This window comes from Erithacus rubecula (genome assembly GCF_903797595.1).
Source record: "Erithacus rubecula genome assembly, chromosome: 1".
NCBI lineage: Eukaryota > Metazoa > Chordata > Aves > Passeriformes > Muscicapidae > Erithacus > Erithacus rubecula.
In genome coordinates, this window is record NC_136658.1 from 82,610,626 (window position 1) to 82,628,623 (window position 17,998).

The 17,998-nt window shown below is 41.4% G+C and overlaps 1 protein-coding gene across 3 annotated transcripts in view; it reads right to left on the reverse strand.

Annotated features, from left to right (window-relative positions):
- Positions 1 to 17,998, reverse strand: part of AFF3 (ALF transcription elongation factor 3) — a 310,637-nt gene that overhangs the window by 110,944 nt on the left and 181,695 nt on the right. For all 3 annotated transcript variants that reach the window (XM_079299766.1, XM_079299765.1, XM_079299764.1), the window contains 3 exons: positions 16,523 to 16,609; positions 11,580 to 11,616; positions 5,918 to 5,969 (listed from right to left, as the gene is read on the reverse strand). In XM_079299766.1, the coding sequence (XP_079155892.1) occupies positions 5,918 to 5,969; positions 11,580 to 11,616; positions 16,523 to 16,609 (176 nt within the window). The remainder of the gene's footprint in view (positions 1 to 5,917; positions 5,970 to 11,579; positions 11,617 to 16,522; positions 16,610 to 17,998) is intronic.

The following is a 17,998-nucleotide window of genomic DNA, read 5'->3' on the forward strand; positions in this document are numbered from 1 at the left end:
TACCATCCTTTGGAAATTGTTCTTCTCAGCAGAGCAGGGTCATCTATGGCTCATGAGCAGACTGATATAATCCAGGACAGTCCTGGATAGAGCCCATGGAGTTACTAAAAGAGTTTTCACCAAATCACTGGCTCATGTGTCTGCTGCAGATGTCCTTGCCATCTAAAACGCCCACAAGATGAGTTGTGAGAGATTAGGAAATTGCCCCAGTATCTTAATCTGAAAGCTAAAAAATGGATTATATCCCATAAAAGTTTGTGCAGACCCTTTGTTTTGGAAACAGCTTCCTTTTGGAACTAGCATGGATTTCACCCCTTCCATTGTCCTCCAGGCCCATCTGTTAGCTATTTTCTGGTTCAATTAACTTGATCCATCATGGTCCTTTTGGCAAACAAAGAGAAGGATATTGAAGATGTACCGCTGGAGGGTTTTTTCCTCTGCAGCTTGTACACTTTGTCCCTTCTCTATTTGCCATCTCTCCCTCCAGTTCAGCAAGACTAAAGCCAAATCCTTCTAATTTAAACTGTGTGACCCCTGTCCCAGGACTGAAACTCTGGGGAGAGGATGGGAGAATGATGATGGGGTAGGAGCTGCCACTGATCACCAGGTCTGCAGGAACCTGGGAAGGGCAGCAGCTTCTGCTCTCCCTTTCTCCCTACATGTGGCACTCCTCAGGACATTTACCATTTACCATTTACCATTTAATACCCAAGTCTGTCTTTGAAAACTTAAACTACTACCCATTTCCTTTACTGTTCTGGGTGAGTAATCCTCAGCTTATTTTTTTACAGGAGATGACATTTTTCAACACTTTGTACAAATATTAATGATAGAGTTTTCACGGTGGTCTAATTATTTTAGCTAGGGAAAAGCCCAAGGTTAACTTAAAATAACTTGCACCAGGGCTTTCAGTGAAATGAGGTGGGATTAGGGCTACTCTTCCAACTCCCAGTGTCCCACCAGGTTGCAGTTGCCTGAGACACTTAAGGTCAAGAGCTGCTCAAACTGATTGCCTGTATTTGGGACTGGTTCTCTCTGTTCTCTGCAGGCACCTTGTAACTCTAACAACCCCTCTGCCTGTCTTCCCATTGCAGAAGGGGAAGCCAGCATTCTGGCTGTTGAATCTGGCTGTTTTGGCTGAACTATGTGCAAGCCACTCTGAAGATACCAGGGGCAAGACAGAAGAGAGAAAGAAAGAACCAACATGCAAAGCTCGTGCCAGTACAAATGTGTCACATCAAGCTACAAGTGATGTTGGTCCAACACAATGCTTCCTTCCTAAAGGAGAAGCAGTGTGGTGAGAATGATGAGCAGGTGCTGGGTGGGCAAGAAACTGTAGTACTAATTTCTGCAAAGAATCTGCTGACTTTAGTGCTGTTAATGAAGATCCCCCTGAGCAAACCATTCTGCACATGATGCTGGGGATCAGCACAGGGAAGGAACAGAGCCAACATCTATTTCTGCCTGGCAAAAGCAAACAAGCCAACACACATACACACACACACACACACACACACACACTGTGATGGCTGTGATTCTCAGAGAGTATTAGCAAAGGACAAAACCTGCACAACTGCCATAAATTATCAAAGCCTCCCTCAATCTTTGTTAATTCTCTTGTAAAAAGGGAGGGAAAAATCTGGAGCAGCTCAGCATGAAAACAATTGTGGGAGGGTTAATAAAGAGACAGCACTGAGGTATCTAGTTGCTAGCCCTGATATCATTAAGTAAGTGCACTAGAAACGCCGAGGTAAATGCATAGCAGTGAATCACAGTCAGGCATGATTAACCTTGGATAGTCTGAACTGGAAATCATTTACAAACACAAAGGTGCTGAAGAACATCACAACAGACACTACATCGAAAGTCATTCCAAGAGCGGGAGTCACGCTGAGCACTTTGTGTATTTGTGCCATTTTAAAATTATTGTCACATTTTGCACGTGGGAAGGTGGAAGATCCCAGACCTCCAGCTCAGAGAGGGGTTTTTGTGACCCTGCAAGGTTCTCTGAAACATGTGCAGTGGTTGGAATCACTTTGCCTTGCATAGAAGCTTAAAAAAATTAAAAGCTTTTATTGCAACAATCTGAGGCTTACTGAAAGGACATGCGGATTTGCCAAAGAAAGACTAAAATCCTGTAACTGCAAATATTAAAGAACCAAAGACCACTTTTCCTTCATCCATACCCATGTCTTATTGCAGTCCTTCAGACTCTGATGGTAAAACCGGGGGGAATAAGGATTTTAATAAAAATTAGATGTTTTTAACAAATTTGGGAAAGTTTCAGACCCTTGAAAACTGATCCTCTGATCACGAAACCTAAAGAACAAAACATCACTAGATATTTCTGATTGGTCCTAAAGGTTTGGAAATGCTCAGCAAAGGTAAAACCATATGACCCATAGAGAGCTATATATATTTAGTACAATGACAACAAAACCCCTTCAAATACAGAATGCTCATGGCTTTAAAAGCATTCAATTACAAGGAACATGAATCAACTGGGGAAGACTCTAGACAGCTTAACACTTTTGTATTGTTTGCACCTTTTATTGCAATTCTTCAGTGCCAGCTCAGGTGATTACTGTGAATGCCAAGGCAGTGAAAGCCATAGGAACACTGTGCAAAACGATACAGCTCTGCTTAGATTTCCTTCCTGCTTCTGCATCAGTCTTATTCTCCTAAATCCATCTCTGTTATCCACAGCATTGCAATAACTGCCCTTATTCATCTGCCTCATTAGGATGCTGCACCAATTAATATACATCATCTAATGCCTGCTATTTTTTAAAATGTTTAATATTGTTATCAGTGGAGTGCTATGTCGTAATGAGTCTATCTAGGGAGTCAGACATACAGGAAAAGCCACTATGCATAATGCTGTTCCAAATGATTCCTGCAACCAAAGCCTCTGAACAGAGCACTGTGCATCCTGCACTCTCAGTTTCTTATTTTTGGAGGTTACAGATAGCCCCTCTGGTCCTGGGGCTCCAGGTCTCAGAGGTGTGTTTGTTTTTGAGGACCTGGAGCCCAGTGGGCAAGGCATGAGGGTTATTTTGAGGGGAGATGTCATGTTGATGCTTGGTTGACAAACTCCTCACTGCCTGATTCAGGAGGGTAATCAACCTGTCCTTTGAAGCTGCATAAATAATGTTTGGATGGAGGTAGTATATCTGCACCAGGGAGGAATTAACTGCCACTGGATCATATAAGCTTGGCTCGAGTGTGAGGATTGTAACATGCCTGAGGAAAATAAAAAAGACATTTTCAAGAAAAAACCATTAATTTAATCCTCCCCATCTTTTCGGTAGTTTTCCTCTAGGCAAACACGACTTTGTGTTTGTATTTTTTTTTTGTTGCTGTTTGTTCCATTTTCACAGGGAAACACTGATTCACAGTGAGGTGCATCCACAGTTTCTCCTTGTCAGGCCTGAACGTGCCATCTCTCTCCTACATCAGTGTTGCTCCTTTTTAGCACCCCTGCCAGGAGATGCCAACTGGGCTCCTTTGACACTCTGAGGGAGTGACACCTTGCAAGAGGGCACAGCCTTTATACCCACAGAGGCCCTGGCAGCAGTAATGCCCCTTCCACACCCCGAGGCTCCCAGCTGGGCACTGCTGGAGCTCTTGCCCAGGCATAGTCTTCTCCACATGCATCAGGGAGAGAATATCCATCTGCAGGCAGAGCAGGCACACAGGCTCACACATCCATGTGCAGGTGTGCACTGCAGGTTCTCCTGCTGGGAATTGTGTGCACAGGTGTGAGCTGCTATGGACACAAAGGAGCAGAGGAATTCTGTATTCGTGACTGCCTGAGATAACAGGGATAAAAAACTCTCCTAGAAGATGGTGGAAAAAAGAAACCCAGGAAATGCCAACATCAGGGCAGCATAAAGAGAACTGGGGCATTGGTGTGAGCCTACAGACCAGCATGAGTTACTTCCCTCCACTAACATTCACAGATCCAGCCCTCTATTGAGTATCATGTACATTTCTAGTTTGATGACGTCTTCAGTTTTTGATATCTGATTTCTCTTCTATTGTTCTCAGTTTTGTACCTCTTTCCAAAAACTTGATGTTAGTGATTCATTTTCCAACTTATTTGCTGTATCTCTCCCACTTTCTTCTCTTCTGACATAGCACTTGTTGGTCCCCTTCTTCTCATCTCCACTTTCATCTCCTGCCTACATTTCCATGGAATTTCTCTAACTAGAGGGGTCTCTGGTTCCTGAATGCAGTCATTTATCAACAGTAACCAGTTGTTTCTGCCTCTAAAAATTGTTTTGGATACCAAAGGGTGCTGTGGAATATAGTAACAATTTAGAGAAAAGATTTATAAATATGCTGTATCTAGTAGACAGCACAGTTTCAGAAGGTACCAAGATCTCTTATCAGGCAAGAAACCTTTCACAACTAACCAGATTCTGACACACTGTATTACCCAGTATATAGTCTCAAATCCAACCCATAACCATATTGGGGTGTACCTCTGAACCCATATTTTGGGTTCAGAGATACCACTATTGTGGTTCAGAAATCCTGCAGGATTTTAATCCAATGGTGGAGAAGAAAAGAACATTCCTCACCAATAAAATGCTAACTAGAAAAAAACACTGTGGAGGATGGCTTATGTTTTACATATTGCTAAATATCAGTAAAAATAAATGTGTTCACTTCACCAAAATACCTCCAGATGGCATTAAAACCCTTCTTCTTTTGGTCTTTATTGCAATATTATTTTTAAAAATTATAATTATTGAAACCATTCTATTAAACGTTCCCAGCAATCATACTATCAGAAGGCATAAGGTTGCTAATGCTTAATTCATTTAATAAGTTTGCCTAAATGTGCTTGCATACTATAATTACATTCCACAACACAATCTGCAGGACAAGCCATTTCTTACACCGTGTCAAATCTTTTTCCAGATTAATTTCCAGAAGATTTTTAATGCGTATTTGCAGCAGAAATCAAAATGTCCCACAATAAATCACTGTTATTGTACCTCCTTCTGTGACTACTTTTGGCCATGTAACAAATGGTGACACCTTGTGAGATTTACATGATATAATGCTCTGAATTTAAATAACAGGAATCAGAAAACATAAATTATGGGCCACATGCACTCTAAAAACTCACATGACTGACTGTTACAAGAGCTTCCCTCTTTCAAATGGGATTAAAAAGGTGAATGGTTTTGCAGAAATTCATAATGCTCATGCCTGGTAGTTATTAAAAGAATTCACTTATCTCGCTTAGTTTGGAAGACTGATGCTATTTAGATTTTTTTTTTTAACTTGCAGACCATCTGTTTCATAGACTGGTCTATGTTGGCAAAACAATTCAGTCTTTTGTATAGAGTAAAAAATGGTAAAAGCTTCTATTGTTGCACTAAAGTGAAGGTGAACACTGATATATTACAAGTGCCTGTTCCTATCTATTTCTTGACTTCTTTCGTTAATTCAAAAACATCAACAAAATCGTGAGAAACCAGAGATAACTGTAATTGGATTTCAAGTAATTCAGAGGTGAAGCTGCAGACTGCAGTCTTTTAAAATTGCATCACTACATCAAAGGCATATGTGACATGATGTTTTTTAGCAAGTGTGACAAACTCCAGCAGCATTAAGGTAATGTTGAAGTAAGGTTCTAAGGGCCAGCCCTGCACACCCACAAAAATAATCTCTTATCTATTCAGTGTGATATGGAGTCATTTCACTTGCAAAGATTGCTGACTTACTAGCATGCAGAAGTTCTAGGAATAATTAATGTTTAGTCATTATCTGAAAAGCAGTTTCACGAAAAGCATGAGTGAAAGAGCTTTATCTTAATGAAAACAAACAAATTCTATTTTGCCCAACAAATCTGATAAAAACACAGCTGCCTTCTCCAATCTTAAACACAAATGTGACTTACGACGTGTGGGTGGCGCTTTTCTCGGGGGTCTTTGGCTCTACATCACTTTTCCCTTTAAAAGAGAAGAAGAAAATGACATCAGAAACGGGTCAGTATGGAAACTGCTGTGGCACATCAGTGCTTTATTCACTGCAAACACTGACCACTCCTGCACACACACAGACAGCTGTGGAGGCAAGCACAGGGCTGCAGGGGCACTGCTGGAGCATTTGCAACCAGGGGTCACTCCTGACTTGACTCTGCTTGTCACTGACACGTGCTCAGGAAATGCCAGGCAGAGAAACTCCACAAGAGGAGGTGCTTAGAGGACACAGGCTTTACCAGGCACAGCAGACCCTGGAGCAATTGAAAGGATTTCTCCAGGGCCCTACAGCTCTGCTGTTGAGAGTGCACTCCATACAACATACACTTGCTCCAAAACCCTGCTCCAGGAACAGTAATTATTTCATACAAAGCAAAACAGCATCAGCAGGAGACAGTAAGGCAGGGATCAGGGCACAGATCTGCCAATGGATATTTTGGTTCACATTCATTTTGACACATTAAGGATTTCATCTTTAGCTTTAGTGAGTGGGGGCTGGGGCAACACTCTTTGCTATGTTGGCTTAGGCACTCAATGCCAGGAGAAGTCAAGTACCCAAATGCTTGATAACCACCAGAGGCCCAAGGGATGCCCCTTCACATTTCCTGGAGACTCATATGGGTCCTGCTATGCTTGTGATGGTCCCCATCTTGGGTTCAAAATTATGTGTCTGCCCAGCACAGCTTAGTGACATAGCAGAGACAGTGGGAGGCAGGTGGGGTGGTACTGCTTCTGCTGAGTCAAGCACAGTCCTTCTCCCTCCTTTCTACCCCCTGCCAAAAAACAGTAAGGCTGATGTTTGCTGTAATTAATGTTCTCTGAGTAACCTGAGAGAGCTGAACTCCAGTGTAAGATTTCTGTGTATCTCGACCATGTATTTAGAGGTTCTTCTACTCCACTCGAATCCCCCTGAACTTGAATTCTGGGCCTAGTGAGGGTGCAGATGCTGCTCCTCTTGTGTGTCACTGGATGCTAACAGCTGTCTACACACGAGTTTATGCTCCCTAGCAGACAAGGAGGTGCAGAGGTTGAATGTGACTGGTTTACTGATGGATGTTTTTCTCCACTACCTTTTAATGAGATGTGTTAAGCCAAAATCCACCTATTTCTTCTGAAAAAAAAGTGAGAAATTCTTGTTTTGGCCAGGCTGTTTTGGTGTTGCCTGGTGTGCTGCACATTGAGTTGAGTGGGTTTTGGATCAGTGCTGACCTAGTCCATGCACATGAGCATTACACATCATTCATTTGCTGCTGACAAAGACCTCACCCTCAGTTTCCACAGAGCAGCAGCTGTAAGGGCACCTCTGGAAAACTTTCTGTTTCCTTCAGAAGAGGCAGGATTCTGCTACCAGTGCTCTTCCACTGCTATACAGAAGAAACCTGAAGGACACTCTAGGCAATGGCCTTCTGGCAGGAGCTGTCTTGCAGTGGGAGTTCTGAGTATTGCAAACACCTTGACACAGTGCTTTTAAATCTCACCCTCCCCTCTGGTAGGGTTTGTGCTTACCCAGCTGAGGTGCCTAAAGTTTACTGAACAGGGTGGGGGAAGCTCTGGATGACTTCAAAACCACCAATGCCTTCATGAACCTCTAGGGAAGCTCAGCATTCACTGTAAGAGGACAGCTAAAGCCACCTAAAATTGAGGCATGAGCAGGGCACCCACACAGGATGGAATACATCCACTCCATAATCTCTAGGTCACCCTTCACTTTCAGCAGAGACCTCAGAAAGCACATCCAGATGGTGAACTTGCTGGCTAGGAAGCTGCTGCTCCAATATATGTTTGTCAGCCTTCCACAGCCTGGAGCCCTGGAGCTCATCTGCATTATGGTAATTTGGAACAAGAAACCAACAGTAACAGTTGGCATATATTCAAAGATTTTCTATTTGTAACGTGGGTCTTTTCTAAGTGATGAATTATTGCCATGAACACTGGTTTGTCTGAGTCTGAGAGGGAATATGGATTCCTGAGTGCTTTGCCAGCAGAGTTCACATCAGTTCTACTTTCAGCAATGTATGTTAATGCAGCAAGGGAAACAGCACCCATACTGTGAGGAAACAGAATGTCTGTGATTTAGCCAAACTGGATATTAATGGATTACCCTACTGTAAGCATTTGTAGCTGCTTTTATGCTAATTGTCACTTAACATAGTTCTGTGTGGTGAGGAAGGACCAAGCCTGTACAGATGGTAGAAATGCATCAGTCCAGCCTATCAGAGTAGAAAATCTGGCCATTAAAGCTTTATCAAAGTTCTTACCAACTTCATTCTCACCTGACTGAATCTTAGAAATTTTACAAATGTGTATAGCTTAAGCATATTTGAATGTCACAGATATGGTACTGATAATTTTTTTTGGATAAGGGTATGCAAAGGTATCTTACAATAACTTGGTTTTTTTACACTCACTCTTGGCCAAAGTTAGATTTGCTTTTGATTTTTTCATTTAACCTGTCAAATGCATATAGATACCATTGTGGGAGGCTGGCATTTGCTGAACTGCTAAATCTTCTCTAGTTTTGCCTCCTTCTTATGGGCAACTTTGTGCCAGCCTTTGTTTTTCTTAGACTTTTTAGAATTAACAAAGAACATGCTATCCACCTTGCTATGGGACTGCTGTTAGCATCCTTTGTTTCAGATGCTAAGCACTCTGTATGTCTCCTGAAACAGGAGTGTGTCTGTGTCAGTGGGTGTATGCAGAAAACACACAGTGGAAACAGTCCACAGATCTTTAGCCACAGAACTGGGAAGTCTTTGCTAGTTTCTGACTCATCTCATGCAACTTCTTTCCTAACCTTTTTAGATACAAGCAGAAGATGCATCCAGATTTCTCAAATTTCAAAATAAATTTCAGATGAACTTTTGTAGGATTTTCACTGTTGAATAGTGGGTGGCCAGAAAAGGAGTTGTCTCCTCTTAGTTGGAATTTTGGTGAATCACTCAACCAGATTAAGTTTCCCTTTCTGGGTAATAGAGAGAAATTATATTTATTGTGATGGAGTAGTATAATTTCAGCCATTATGACTTTTTAAATGCTTTGATTTCCTTGTGGGGGAAGGATGACAGAAATGCAAATGCTATCCATGAGAAAGACAATGTTGGCAGCTGCAGTAAAACCATTGCAAATGACAGGCTCAAGAGCCACTCCAAAGAAGTCAGGGTGCAATGGGAAAAACCAGCTAATTGGGACTCTGAAGATGTGCATTTGGTAACACAATACATTGACCATTAGAGTTCTTTCTCACAGAGTAATTTGCTGTTATTTCCAGGCAGGACCTGGGCACCCATGGAGAGAGGAGCCCACACTGGAGCAGGTTTGCTGGCAGGACCTGTGACCCTGTGTGGGACCCATGCTGGAGCAGTTTGTGAAGAACCAAAGCCTGTGGGAAGTTCTTCAAGGGCTGTCTCCTGTGGGAGGGACCCCACAACAGAACAGGGAAGAGTTTGAGCAGTTCCTTCCCTGAGGAGTGCCAGTGGCAAGGTGCAATTACCTGATTGCAGCCCTCATTCCTTGGTCCCCTGCCCTGCTGGTAGGGAGCAGGTAGAGAATTTGGGAGTGAGGTTGAGCCCAGAGATGGGTGAGGAGAAGGTGCTTTTAACATCTAATTTTATTTCTCATTGTCCTACTCTGATTTGATTGGTAATAAGTTAAATTTATTTTCTCATGTTGAGTCTGTTTTGCTTATGACAGTAACTGGTGGTGTCTCCCTGTTTTTATCTCCATAACTGATCCCTTCATTGTATTTTCTCTCCTGTGTCCAAGAGAGTAATAGACCAGCTTTGGTGAGCACACAGTGTGCAGTCAGGGTCAACCCACACATATCTGAGTAATTTTTTCCCAAATTTCCTTTGAGTTTGACATACAGAACTGGTAAAGTCCATGCCTCAATCTAACTATGTTTTTTCTGGTATCTTATTCCAGCATCTCAACAGGACTTCTCATGGATCCAGCTCTCAGAGGTAGTCAGACTCTCTCTGAAATGTTAGAAAAAGTGTCTGGGCATCCAACAGTGACCTTAATCTCTGCCACCAATGAAGAAAATATTTCTGCATGGGTTCAGCTGTTCTTTGGTTGCCATCAGCTAGGCAGTACCAAGTGTAGCTTCTGCCCAGCTGCAGATTTTGCTGAGCAGGATGAATGAGGAGAGGAGAAACTGGAGGTGTTGGAGTGTGGGAGGGATGGGGGAATAGGAAGTGGGGTCAGAGACCACAGGAATAAGAAGCAGGGAAAAGTTGCAAGGTTATAGGATCAATTTTGTAATACACAGGAATGCAGCTTTCATTAAATCTGCAGAATGACCTATTTTATTCAAGTATTGGAAGAAGGAAATACTCTGCTAGGACCAAAGCTGGCCAAACACTGTGGCCCCTGATGTCACTGCAAAGCCCTCAGCTCAGCCTGTGTGTTTGTCATGCTTGTGCCTCTGCCTGTGTTTGCATAGCCCTCTCTATTATGGTTCTTTTGTGCTTCTTCCTCTCATTACTGTATTCATTATTTTCTGACAGAACCTCATACCCTTTTCCTTTCATTATTTCCTTAGTGCTGGTCCTTGCAGCAGTATCAAACCAATGCCAGCAATTAAGTGACACCACTGCATGTTTTGTCACAACATTGTCTTCCTCATGCTGACCTTTCCCCAGTGAAGAGCCAGACTATTTGAAAAGCCTACATCTCCCAGTCTTGCCTCTCTGGATATCTTTTCCCTTACACAGTGGGTGACCAGCCCTTTCAAAGCCCTAGCTACGAGCTCAGGGCATTTTTCACCTTCAGTCACAGCCCTGCAATTTGCAAACAGGGCTCTGTGTTGGCTGACAGGTCAGGAAGCCAGCAAAATAATTCTTTTGGTTGTGATGATTTTATGTGGAAAGCAGGATAGAATCATGTATTTTTAATATGCAAGACAACATCAACAACCATCAGAGGTAGAGTATTAATATATTGTTTTGCAGAACAATTCCATCTTCTGTTCAATACAGATGCTAAGTTTCTCACCATAGCTAAATGTAATTAAAGTGCTACTGATCTGTAAAAAGTGCTACCATGATTTGTAAGCTGGAGTCCAGTGGAAAGCCCTGAGCAGGAGCCAAACAAGCACCCATCACTCCCCTACCCACACTGCTAGCCAAAAAGACCCATGGCCAAAGGGTCTCTGACTATCCAGTGTTAGTTTGGCAAGGTTTATGTAGCTTATTACTGTGCAATAGCCATAAAATATACCATTGCCTATGAAAGATAAATGATAACAATTTTCTGGCAGTCTGGATCTGATTGTGCAAGTAGGTCAGCTCTTTTCTGGCTTTCCAAAAAAAAACTCTCTTTGCTCTTTCAGTCTTTCTCATTTACATAATGGAACAACCATAGTGAAATGAAACTTTTTGTTCTTCCCAGGCCACCAAAAGAGCTGACATTTTGATGGTGACTCTTCTGTTCCGTTCTCTGTATTTGTCCACAGCTGAGCACTGCCTGCTGAGGCTCTGTGCTGCCCCAGTCTGCCACTGATCCCTTACTTCATCACTCTCTTCTTCAAAGTCATTGTCTACCCTTCCACCCAATGAAGCCAGAAAATGTGTTGGTACTTACTTGTATTGCTGTGTCCTGTAGATCCCTGTTGTGGCTCCTACAGTAATAACAGAAAAAAAAGAAGGTGTATTAATTTTTCAGCTTTTTTCTTTGCTGCAATACTTACTTGGACATTAACAGTACAAACAGCACTGATGTTTGTTCATTTGGTTTCAAAGTAATTTTCATTTACAAGAGTAAGTCCAATATTTTTTGGAAAATCCATTAATTCTTAGGCTTGTAAATTTATTTCACAACAGCCCTTTAATGGTGCAATTCCTTGTATAGCTATTATGACTCTCCTGCTCACTATTCATGTATTGATCAGCCAAAACTCGTCTATTATCTTCCACAGGTTCAGATGAGAAGACAGAGGGAAGGCCAATATTGTTTCATGGACCATTGGATTCCTGAGGTAGTAGCACAGCTGGTCTCTTTTCTTTTCTCATGTTGACATTGACAGCATCAGAGAATGAAAATACAGACTAGTTCTGGATCCCTGAGATTACAAGGTCGACCTTGTATGACAACAGCAATATCTGTGAATGTGGTGCAATAAATCAGACCACTTTCCCATCAAGTGCAAATGTAAGCTCACTGTGTTTTACTCATAGAATTTGTTTGCATTCATAAAAAATATTTTTAAAAGCCTATAAGTACAAATATAAACCATAATAAAAAGATAATTAAATAAAGGGGAAAAAAATACTTTGCCACAGATGGCAGCAGGATGTAACTCTGCTTCTGAATAACCCAGACACACAGAGGAATCCCTCCTCATGTCCCTGCTGCAGCTACAGCTGCAGTTAAGAGTGCTCAGAGAGGCACCCACAGGAACACATGTGGTCATTTTCCATGAGGAACTGGGAGCTGGACCAGATTCCTGGTCTACAGAGGCAGAGGGATGAGCCAAGCACAGCTCAAGGAGAGAGGAACTGCGGGTCCCAGAGAGCTGAGGATGCTGTGACTTGGCTGGGCTGAGACTGTGCTGCTGAGTCACTCAGGAGAATTCCCCAGGGGATTGGGGACCCAGGAGCTTCTTGGGCCCTCTAAACAGAGGTTGGACAGCAGGCCCTGGCATCTTGAGGGCTCAGCTGATCAGAATCCTGGATCTACACATTTTGGTCTGTCCAGACTGCATGGCTTGGATCTGTAATTTTAATACCATAATCACATCAGCAACTCCCTTCCATCATACATACCTGTAATGTGAGATGTCACATTTTTGGGCAAGCCCCAAGAGTTTCTACCTCCTACTGCAATATGAGAAGATCTGTACCATGTTTCACATGCCAAGAATAATTTCTCAGTAATTTGAAATTGTGTAGTTTTGACAAATTGCATCAGCTTTTTGTGAATGTTTCTGATGAAGAGAGATTAAAGCCTGTTTTTTTCTAGCCACTGAATGTAATCTTAAAAAGTCAAGATCAGCTTGCAGCAGTGATGTAGTGGTATGTACACTTGAATTTAAATGCTATTCTTGTAGCCAACCACACTCTCAATAAAAGTAGGCTTTTAGAATGTGGTCAGTTTCCAAAACAGAGAATTTATGTACCTGGAGAAGTTCAGGGAAATGCAATCATTTTGAGGGAAATATCATTGCATTTGTAAAAGCATTTGAAACTTCTAAACAAGGATCTTGCTCACTCTTTTACCCTTTCATTAACCTCAGGAAGAATGCACCCTTCCCTTTAACTGCTGGGCACAGTATCTTGCCTCTGTCAAAGGGTAGTAAAAATATCTCATGGAGAAATATAGAATATTCCCACGGATGGAGGAAAAAAAGAATGTAACTTTAAAAAAAGGTGAAGCCTTCATTTCTGGAGATTATTGTCCAGCATTTCCTCCAGCTTGTTAAAATCAACAAGAAAAGAGAAAGAAAATCAATTGTGCTTGTAAAGAGCAACATCATTATAATAACTTAGCATCTTCTGAGAATAACTACCCAATAGCTTTGTGACAAGAAACCAGATCTCCTGGAGTGGTTAAATTAATTCCCAAATAACAAAATTATGGCTGATCCCATAATATCACATATACATAACCAGAAATCAAACACCTGATCAAACTATAAAGACAATAAATCACAGAAAAAATTAAGAAAGAGAGCAAAGCAGGCAGCAGAATAACAGCATATTTTCCTGCACAAGAGAATTAGTGCTTGAACATGAAAGCTCATCCACACAAGCATCAAGTGAGCTCTTATTTACAAATTTAATTATTCATTCAAAGTTTATTTATTAAGATGCTTTTAATAAAATTAAAATCAAGAAATGCCTGATCGTTTGCATATAACAAAGTGTGGCAGAGAAAGGAAAGCACACACAGCCTGTCACATCACACATTCAATCAATTATCCTTAAGCTTTGAAAAACAAGAAATAAAGAGACTGTCATTGCCCCTTCCTAGTAAATTCAAGAGTACAAATTAATTCCAGAGAGAAGGAAAATTCAAAGTTAAGGATGGAATAGAACTTTTTGCCCTCCATTACATAAAGGACAGGTCTGTGGTGATGCTCCTCCAGCAGTGCAGCACTTGGAAATCTACTGGGCACTGCCACGTGTGTCAAACCTGTGTCAATCCAGACTCTCCTCCCATTCTGGTGAACCAGTGCAGACCTCCCTTGTTAATGAGGCCTGATTCCATACAGAAGGACAGCATATGCACATCAATCCCCCCCCCATCAAATGAGCATTTAGTTATATTGACTGATACATCCACATGTGCAGTTTCAAATGTGCAGTTTTATTTGTGATATATAAATCTCAGATATTTAGCTTTTATTACTAGAATGATTCCAAAACCACTCCAGCTATAGTTGCTGTGGCCTTTGCAACTTTAATAGCCTAATTAATAAATTTCAAGTTTCAAGCTGTCAGATCACTAATTACTTGAATTGCAGGTTAAAAGCAGTGTGGCATGAATGTGAAATGATGATGCTGACACTCAGTTTTTACAGACAGAAAAGTAATTATGATTTGCATCCTTGTAGCAGGGCAGGAGTCCTACAAGCTTCTCTTTTCCCCATTCCCAAAATAATGAGTATTTTTATGTTTGGGAACTGTCTTCTGTTAAAAGTGAGTGGAGCCTACTTGCTTCTCTTGCTGGAAGAGTCTTTGCAAATGAATTGAACTGATGTCTCAACATTGCCATTGAGACTGAAAAGGAATTCATGTTACTGTGCATGACTTGGAAATAAGAAATTAAGCTGTTGCCCTGATTCTGACCTTTCAGTCTCTTTATTTGCCTTAGTCACTACTTAACTGACAGACCTATTTATCTGAATAATGTGTGATCCACAAAAATTTGATGTAGCCCTCAGGTTTTAAAAAGTAGGGAAGCTACATAGTTTACCTGTGGGAAAGCTTTCTAAGAGCTATGGAGACATTCCCTATGAGGTCCAAAAAAGATTTTACACCATTCTTTGTGAAAAGCAACAGCTAGCTTATGAAGGTTTGAAAAACATGTTTGAAAAATCAGGAAACCATTTTTTGCATTTTGGAGCCTGAAAAGGAGATGCTTTCTAAATTCTGTGACTGTACAGATGACCAGATTAAGCCACAGAATAACTTTTAATTATTCTAAAATATTTTAAAATAGAAGTGGTGTCCAAAATTAACATAATCTATGGCAAGTAATACAGGATTGTTCCAGGACTCTGGTGAGTTTTTTAAGGTACTTCTTTCTCATCTCACACAAAGCACTCTAATTTCTGGCAGACCACCCAGGCCACAATACAGCTGTGATGTACAAAATTATGTTCATATATTACTAGATGAAATCTAGTCCATCCTAAAGCTTAAAAAAATGGAAATTCTATTTTGGCAAGAGAAAAGGAAACCACCTTGAAAAAGATCTTTAAAAATGAATGGTAGATCTCTGAAATGGCTCTGCAATTCAAAATAATAGAAAATTTCCCAGAGAGATGGATGAACAGGCAGAGAGAAGATGAGAAAGTCAATATCAACCATAATTCAGGTATCTTTGCTCGCTGCTCTGTGGTTCTCCTATTCCTGTGTTTATCACAATACATTTAGTTGTGAGGAAGTGGATTCAGGGTGGCCACACAGGTCCAGTGACAGGTGCATGCCTTGTCCCTGCACATCTGCACACGTGCCAGCAAACCCATAATTGTGGCAGACACTGCAGCACTGCAAGCAACACTTCACTTTGTCATCCCCACCAGGAACTTCACCTGCTTGCACCTGCTGATCCACCTCTCCTTCAGGACTTACTCTAACTTAACAAGCCTCTGGCTCACCTACCATCTTCAGTCATTTGTCTGTCTTCAACAAGCAAAGAGTGAGTTATTTCCTTCTTTTTCTTTCATAACATGCCACAGATATCCTGGTTTACACCCCTGATACTTCAAAATCATGACAGTCTCATCCACAGAAAAGCTGTTTTTCTGTAGGCAAATGAAGTGTTCTTGGCTTTGTAGTTATAATTATTCCCTGAACTGAATTTTGCAGAATGGACTTAAAAGTTGCCAAACGAGCTTGCTTTAACAGGAGAAAGACTATAAACAGCATCAATACCATCTTTCAAGTCTTGAATGCTGCATGAAATATGCTTGTGACATCCACACAGTATATGGTGATACAATGTGAAATTTATTGGCTCTTGCACAAGATAGCTGATTTCATTCCCTCCTGACTTACCATGTATAAATAATGTGGTTTCCCCAAGCTTATGCTGATGAGCTTTACCACGCTGCACTGCTTCCTCCCTTGGATACATATCCAATAGTGGGGCTGGTCTTAAGGGAGCACAGGCAGGACTAGTGGCTTTGGTCTCTTGGGGGATCAAATGTTTCTGTGACAAATGCTTCTGTGGCCCCTCTGGCCATCACAGCACTGGGCTGACTGCCTGTCTACAAAGAGAAGCCAGGCTGGTGGCCAAATTGTGTAGGACATATTGTGAGGTGCAGGAGGAATGTTTTTGCATGATGCTGAATGTCTTACCTTGTTTGGGAAGGGAAACTTGCTTTGCTCTGCCTTTCCTGGTGTGTGAATAGCTGACAGTGGTGGAGGCCATGAATGGGTCATCTCCTGAAAAACAATATTGTTCAGCAAACTGCATTTAGAAAGTCACTAGAAAAGGAGACAATGATAGCATATCAGCAGAAAGAGTACCTGGGTAGTGGAATATTTAAGTTACTGCAACTTTCAGGAAATGCCCAGTTTTCATATCATATAGACAAAACATGAAGCTACAATGATTTTTACAGACCCTCGAAAGCAGTTCCTAAGCACAGTCTCATTTTCCTGAACAGATAATGCATCTTAAGTGCAAAAAGTTTGATTTTTCTGACAATCTGCAAATACATTTTAATCACACAATGTATTTGGGCTGGTGAGACCAACAGAAGAGCATTTTTTTATAGACAGGAAGGGAAATTTCAATTCATGACCAAGTAATGGGGTACACACCATGGACTAATGACAAAACTGATTTTACAGACAAAGTCAGAATGGTAGATGCTTTCCACTTGCTAAAAGTTAATTCCTAAAATTGCCTTTATCACTGAGTAAGGAGTAAATTTGAGTTTAATAAGCTTCTAACTCCAACATATTTATGCCTTGCAGTACACAGATATGTGGCAAGCCCAAAATGAGATGCTGCACTCCACATTTTTCTCCTCCCTGTTGTATCTTGAGGGCCATTTTTTTTCACACCTAAGAGACAGATGTAGCTTGACCTGGCTTTTATGCAGACATCCTTTACACAGCTTCAGGTAGCAGGTAGGCACATGCTCAATACTGCTGTGATTCAATTCTGAATGAACTGGTCTCCAAAGCAAGGCTGCTTTTGGGGGCAAAGAAATGAAACACTTCAGACAAGAAGTTTGTTCCCCTCTGGTGCAGGATCATAAGGGATGGGCATGTTTTTTTGATATGTTCAGCACCAACAGCCACAGTATTTGGTACACAGTAACTTAGAAGAATTAGTATAAGAAATAGTGCCAAGCATGACAACCCTGAAAGCTGGCCCATACCTTAGAAGAACTGAAGAGCAAATAATGTCTTGCCTAAGCAGGGGGATTACTGATACTATCAAGAGTCTGCCTGGCAGATGCTTTGCTGGGTTTTGCTCCCATTAACTGACTGGGGAATTGTTTCTCAGTGATATTCCAAGGAGTCACGCAGAGATCCACAATCTCCCAAAATAATACTGGAGTTATATTTCCATGACTCATTCCTTTTTAAAGAGAAAAGAAATGTTCTTGTTTGAAAAAAAGTGTGTGTGAGTCTCTTGCCCATCCTTCATTAGTGCTGACAGAACTGCTTCGTGACCCAGCATGGACTGAGCTGCTGCATTTTTTACATAGTGGAAAGTCTCTGGCTGCTCTGCCAATGAAAGGACCAGCCCTTTCCACACAGTTTATTAGCAATAAATGTCACCTTTAAAGCATTCTTGATAAACAGTTTATTTCCTAA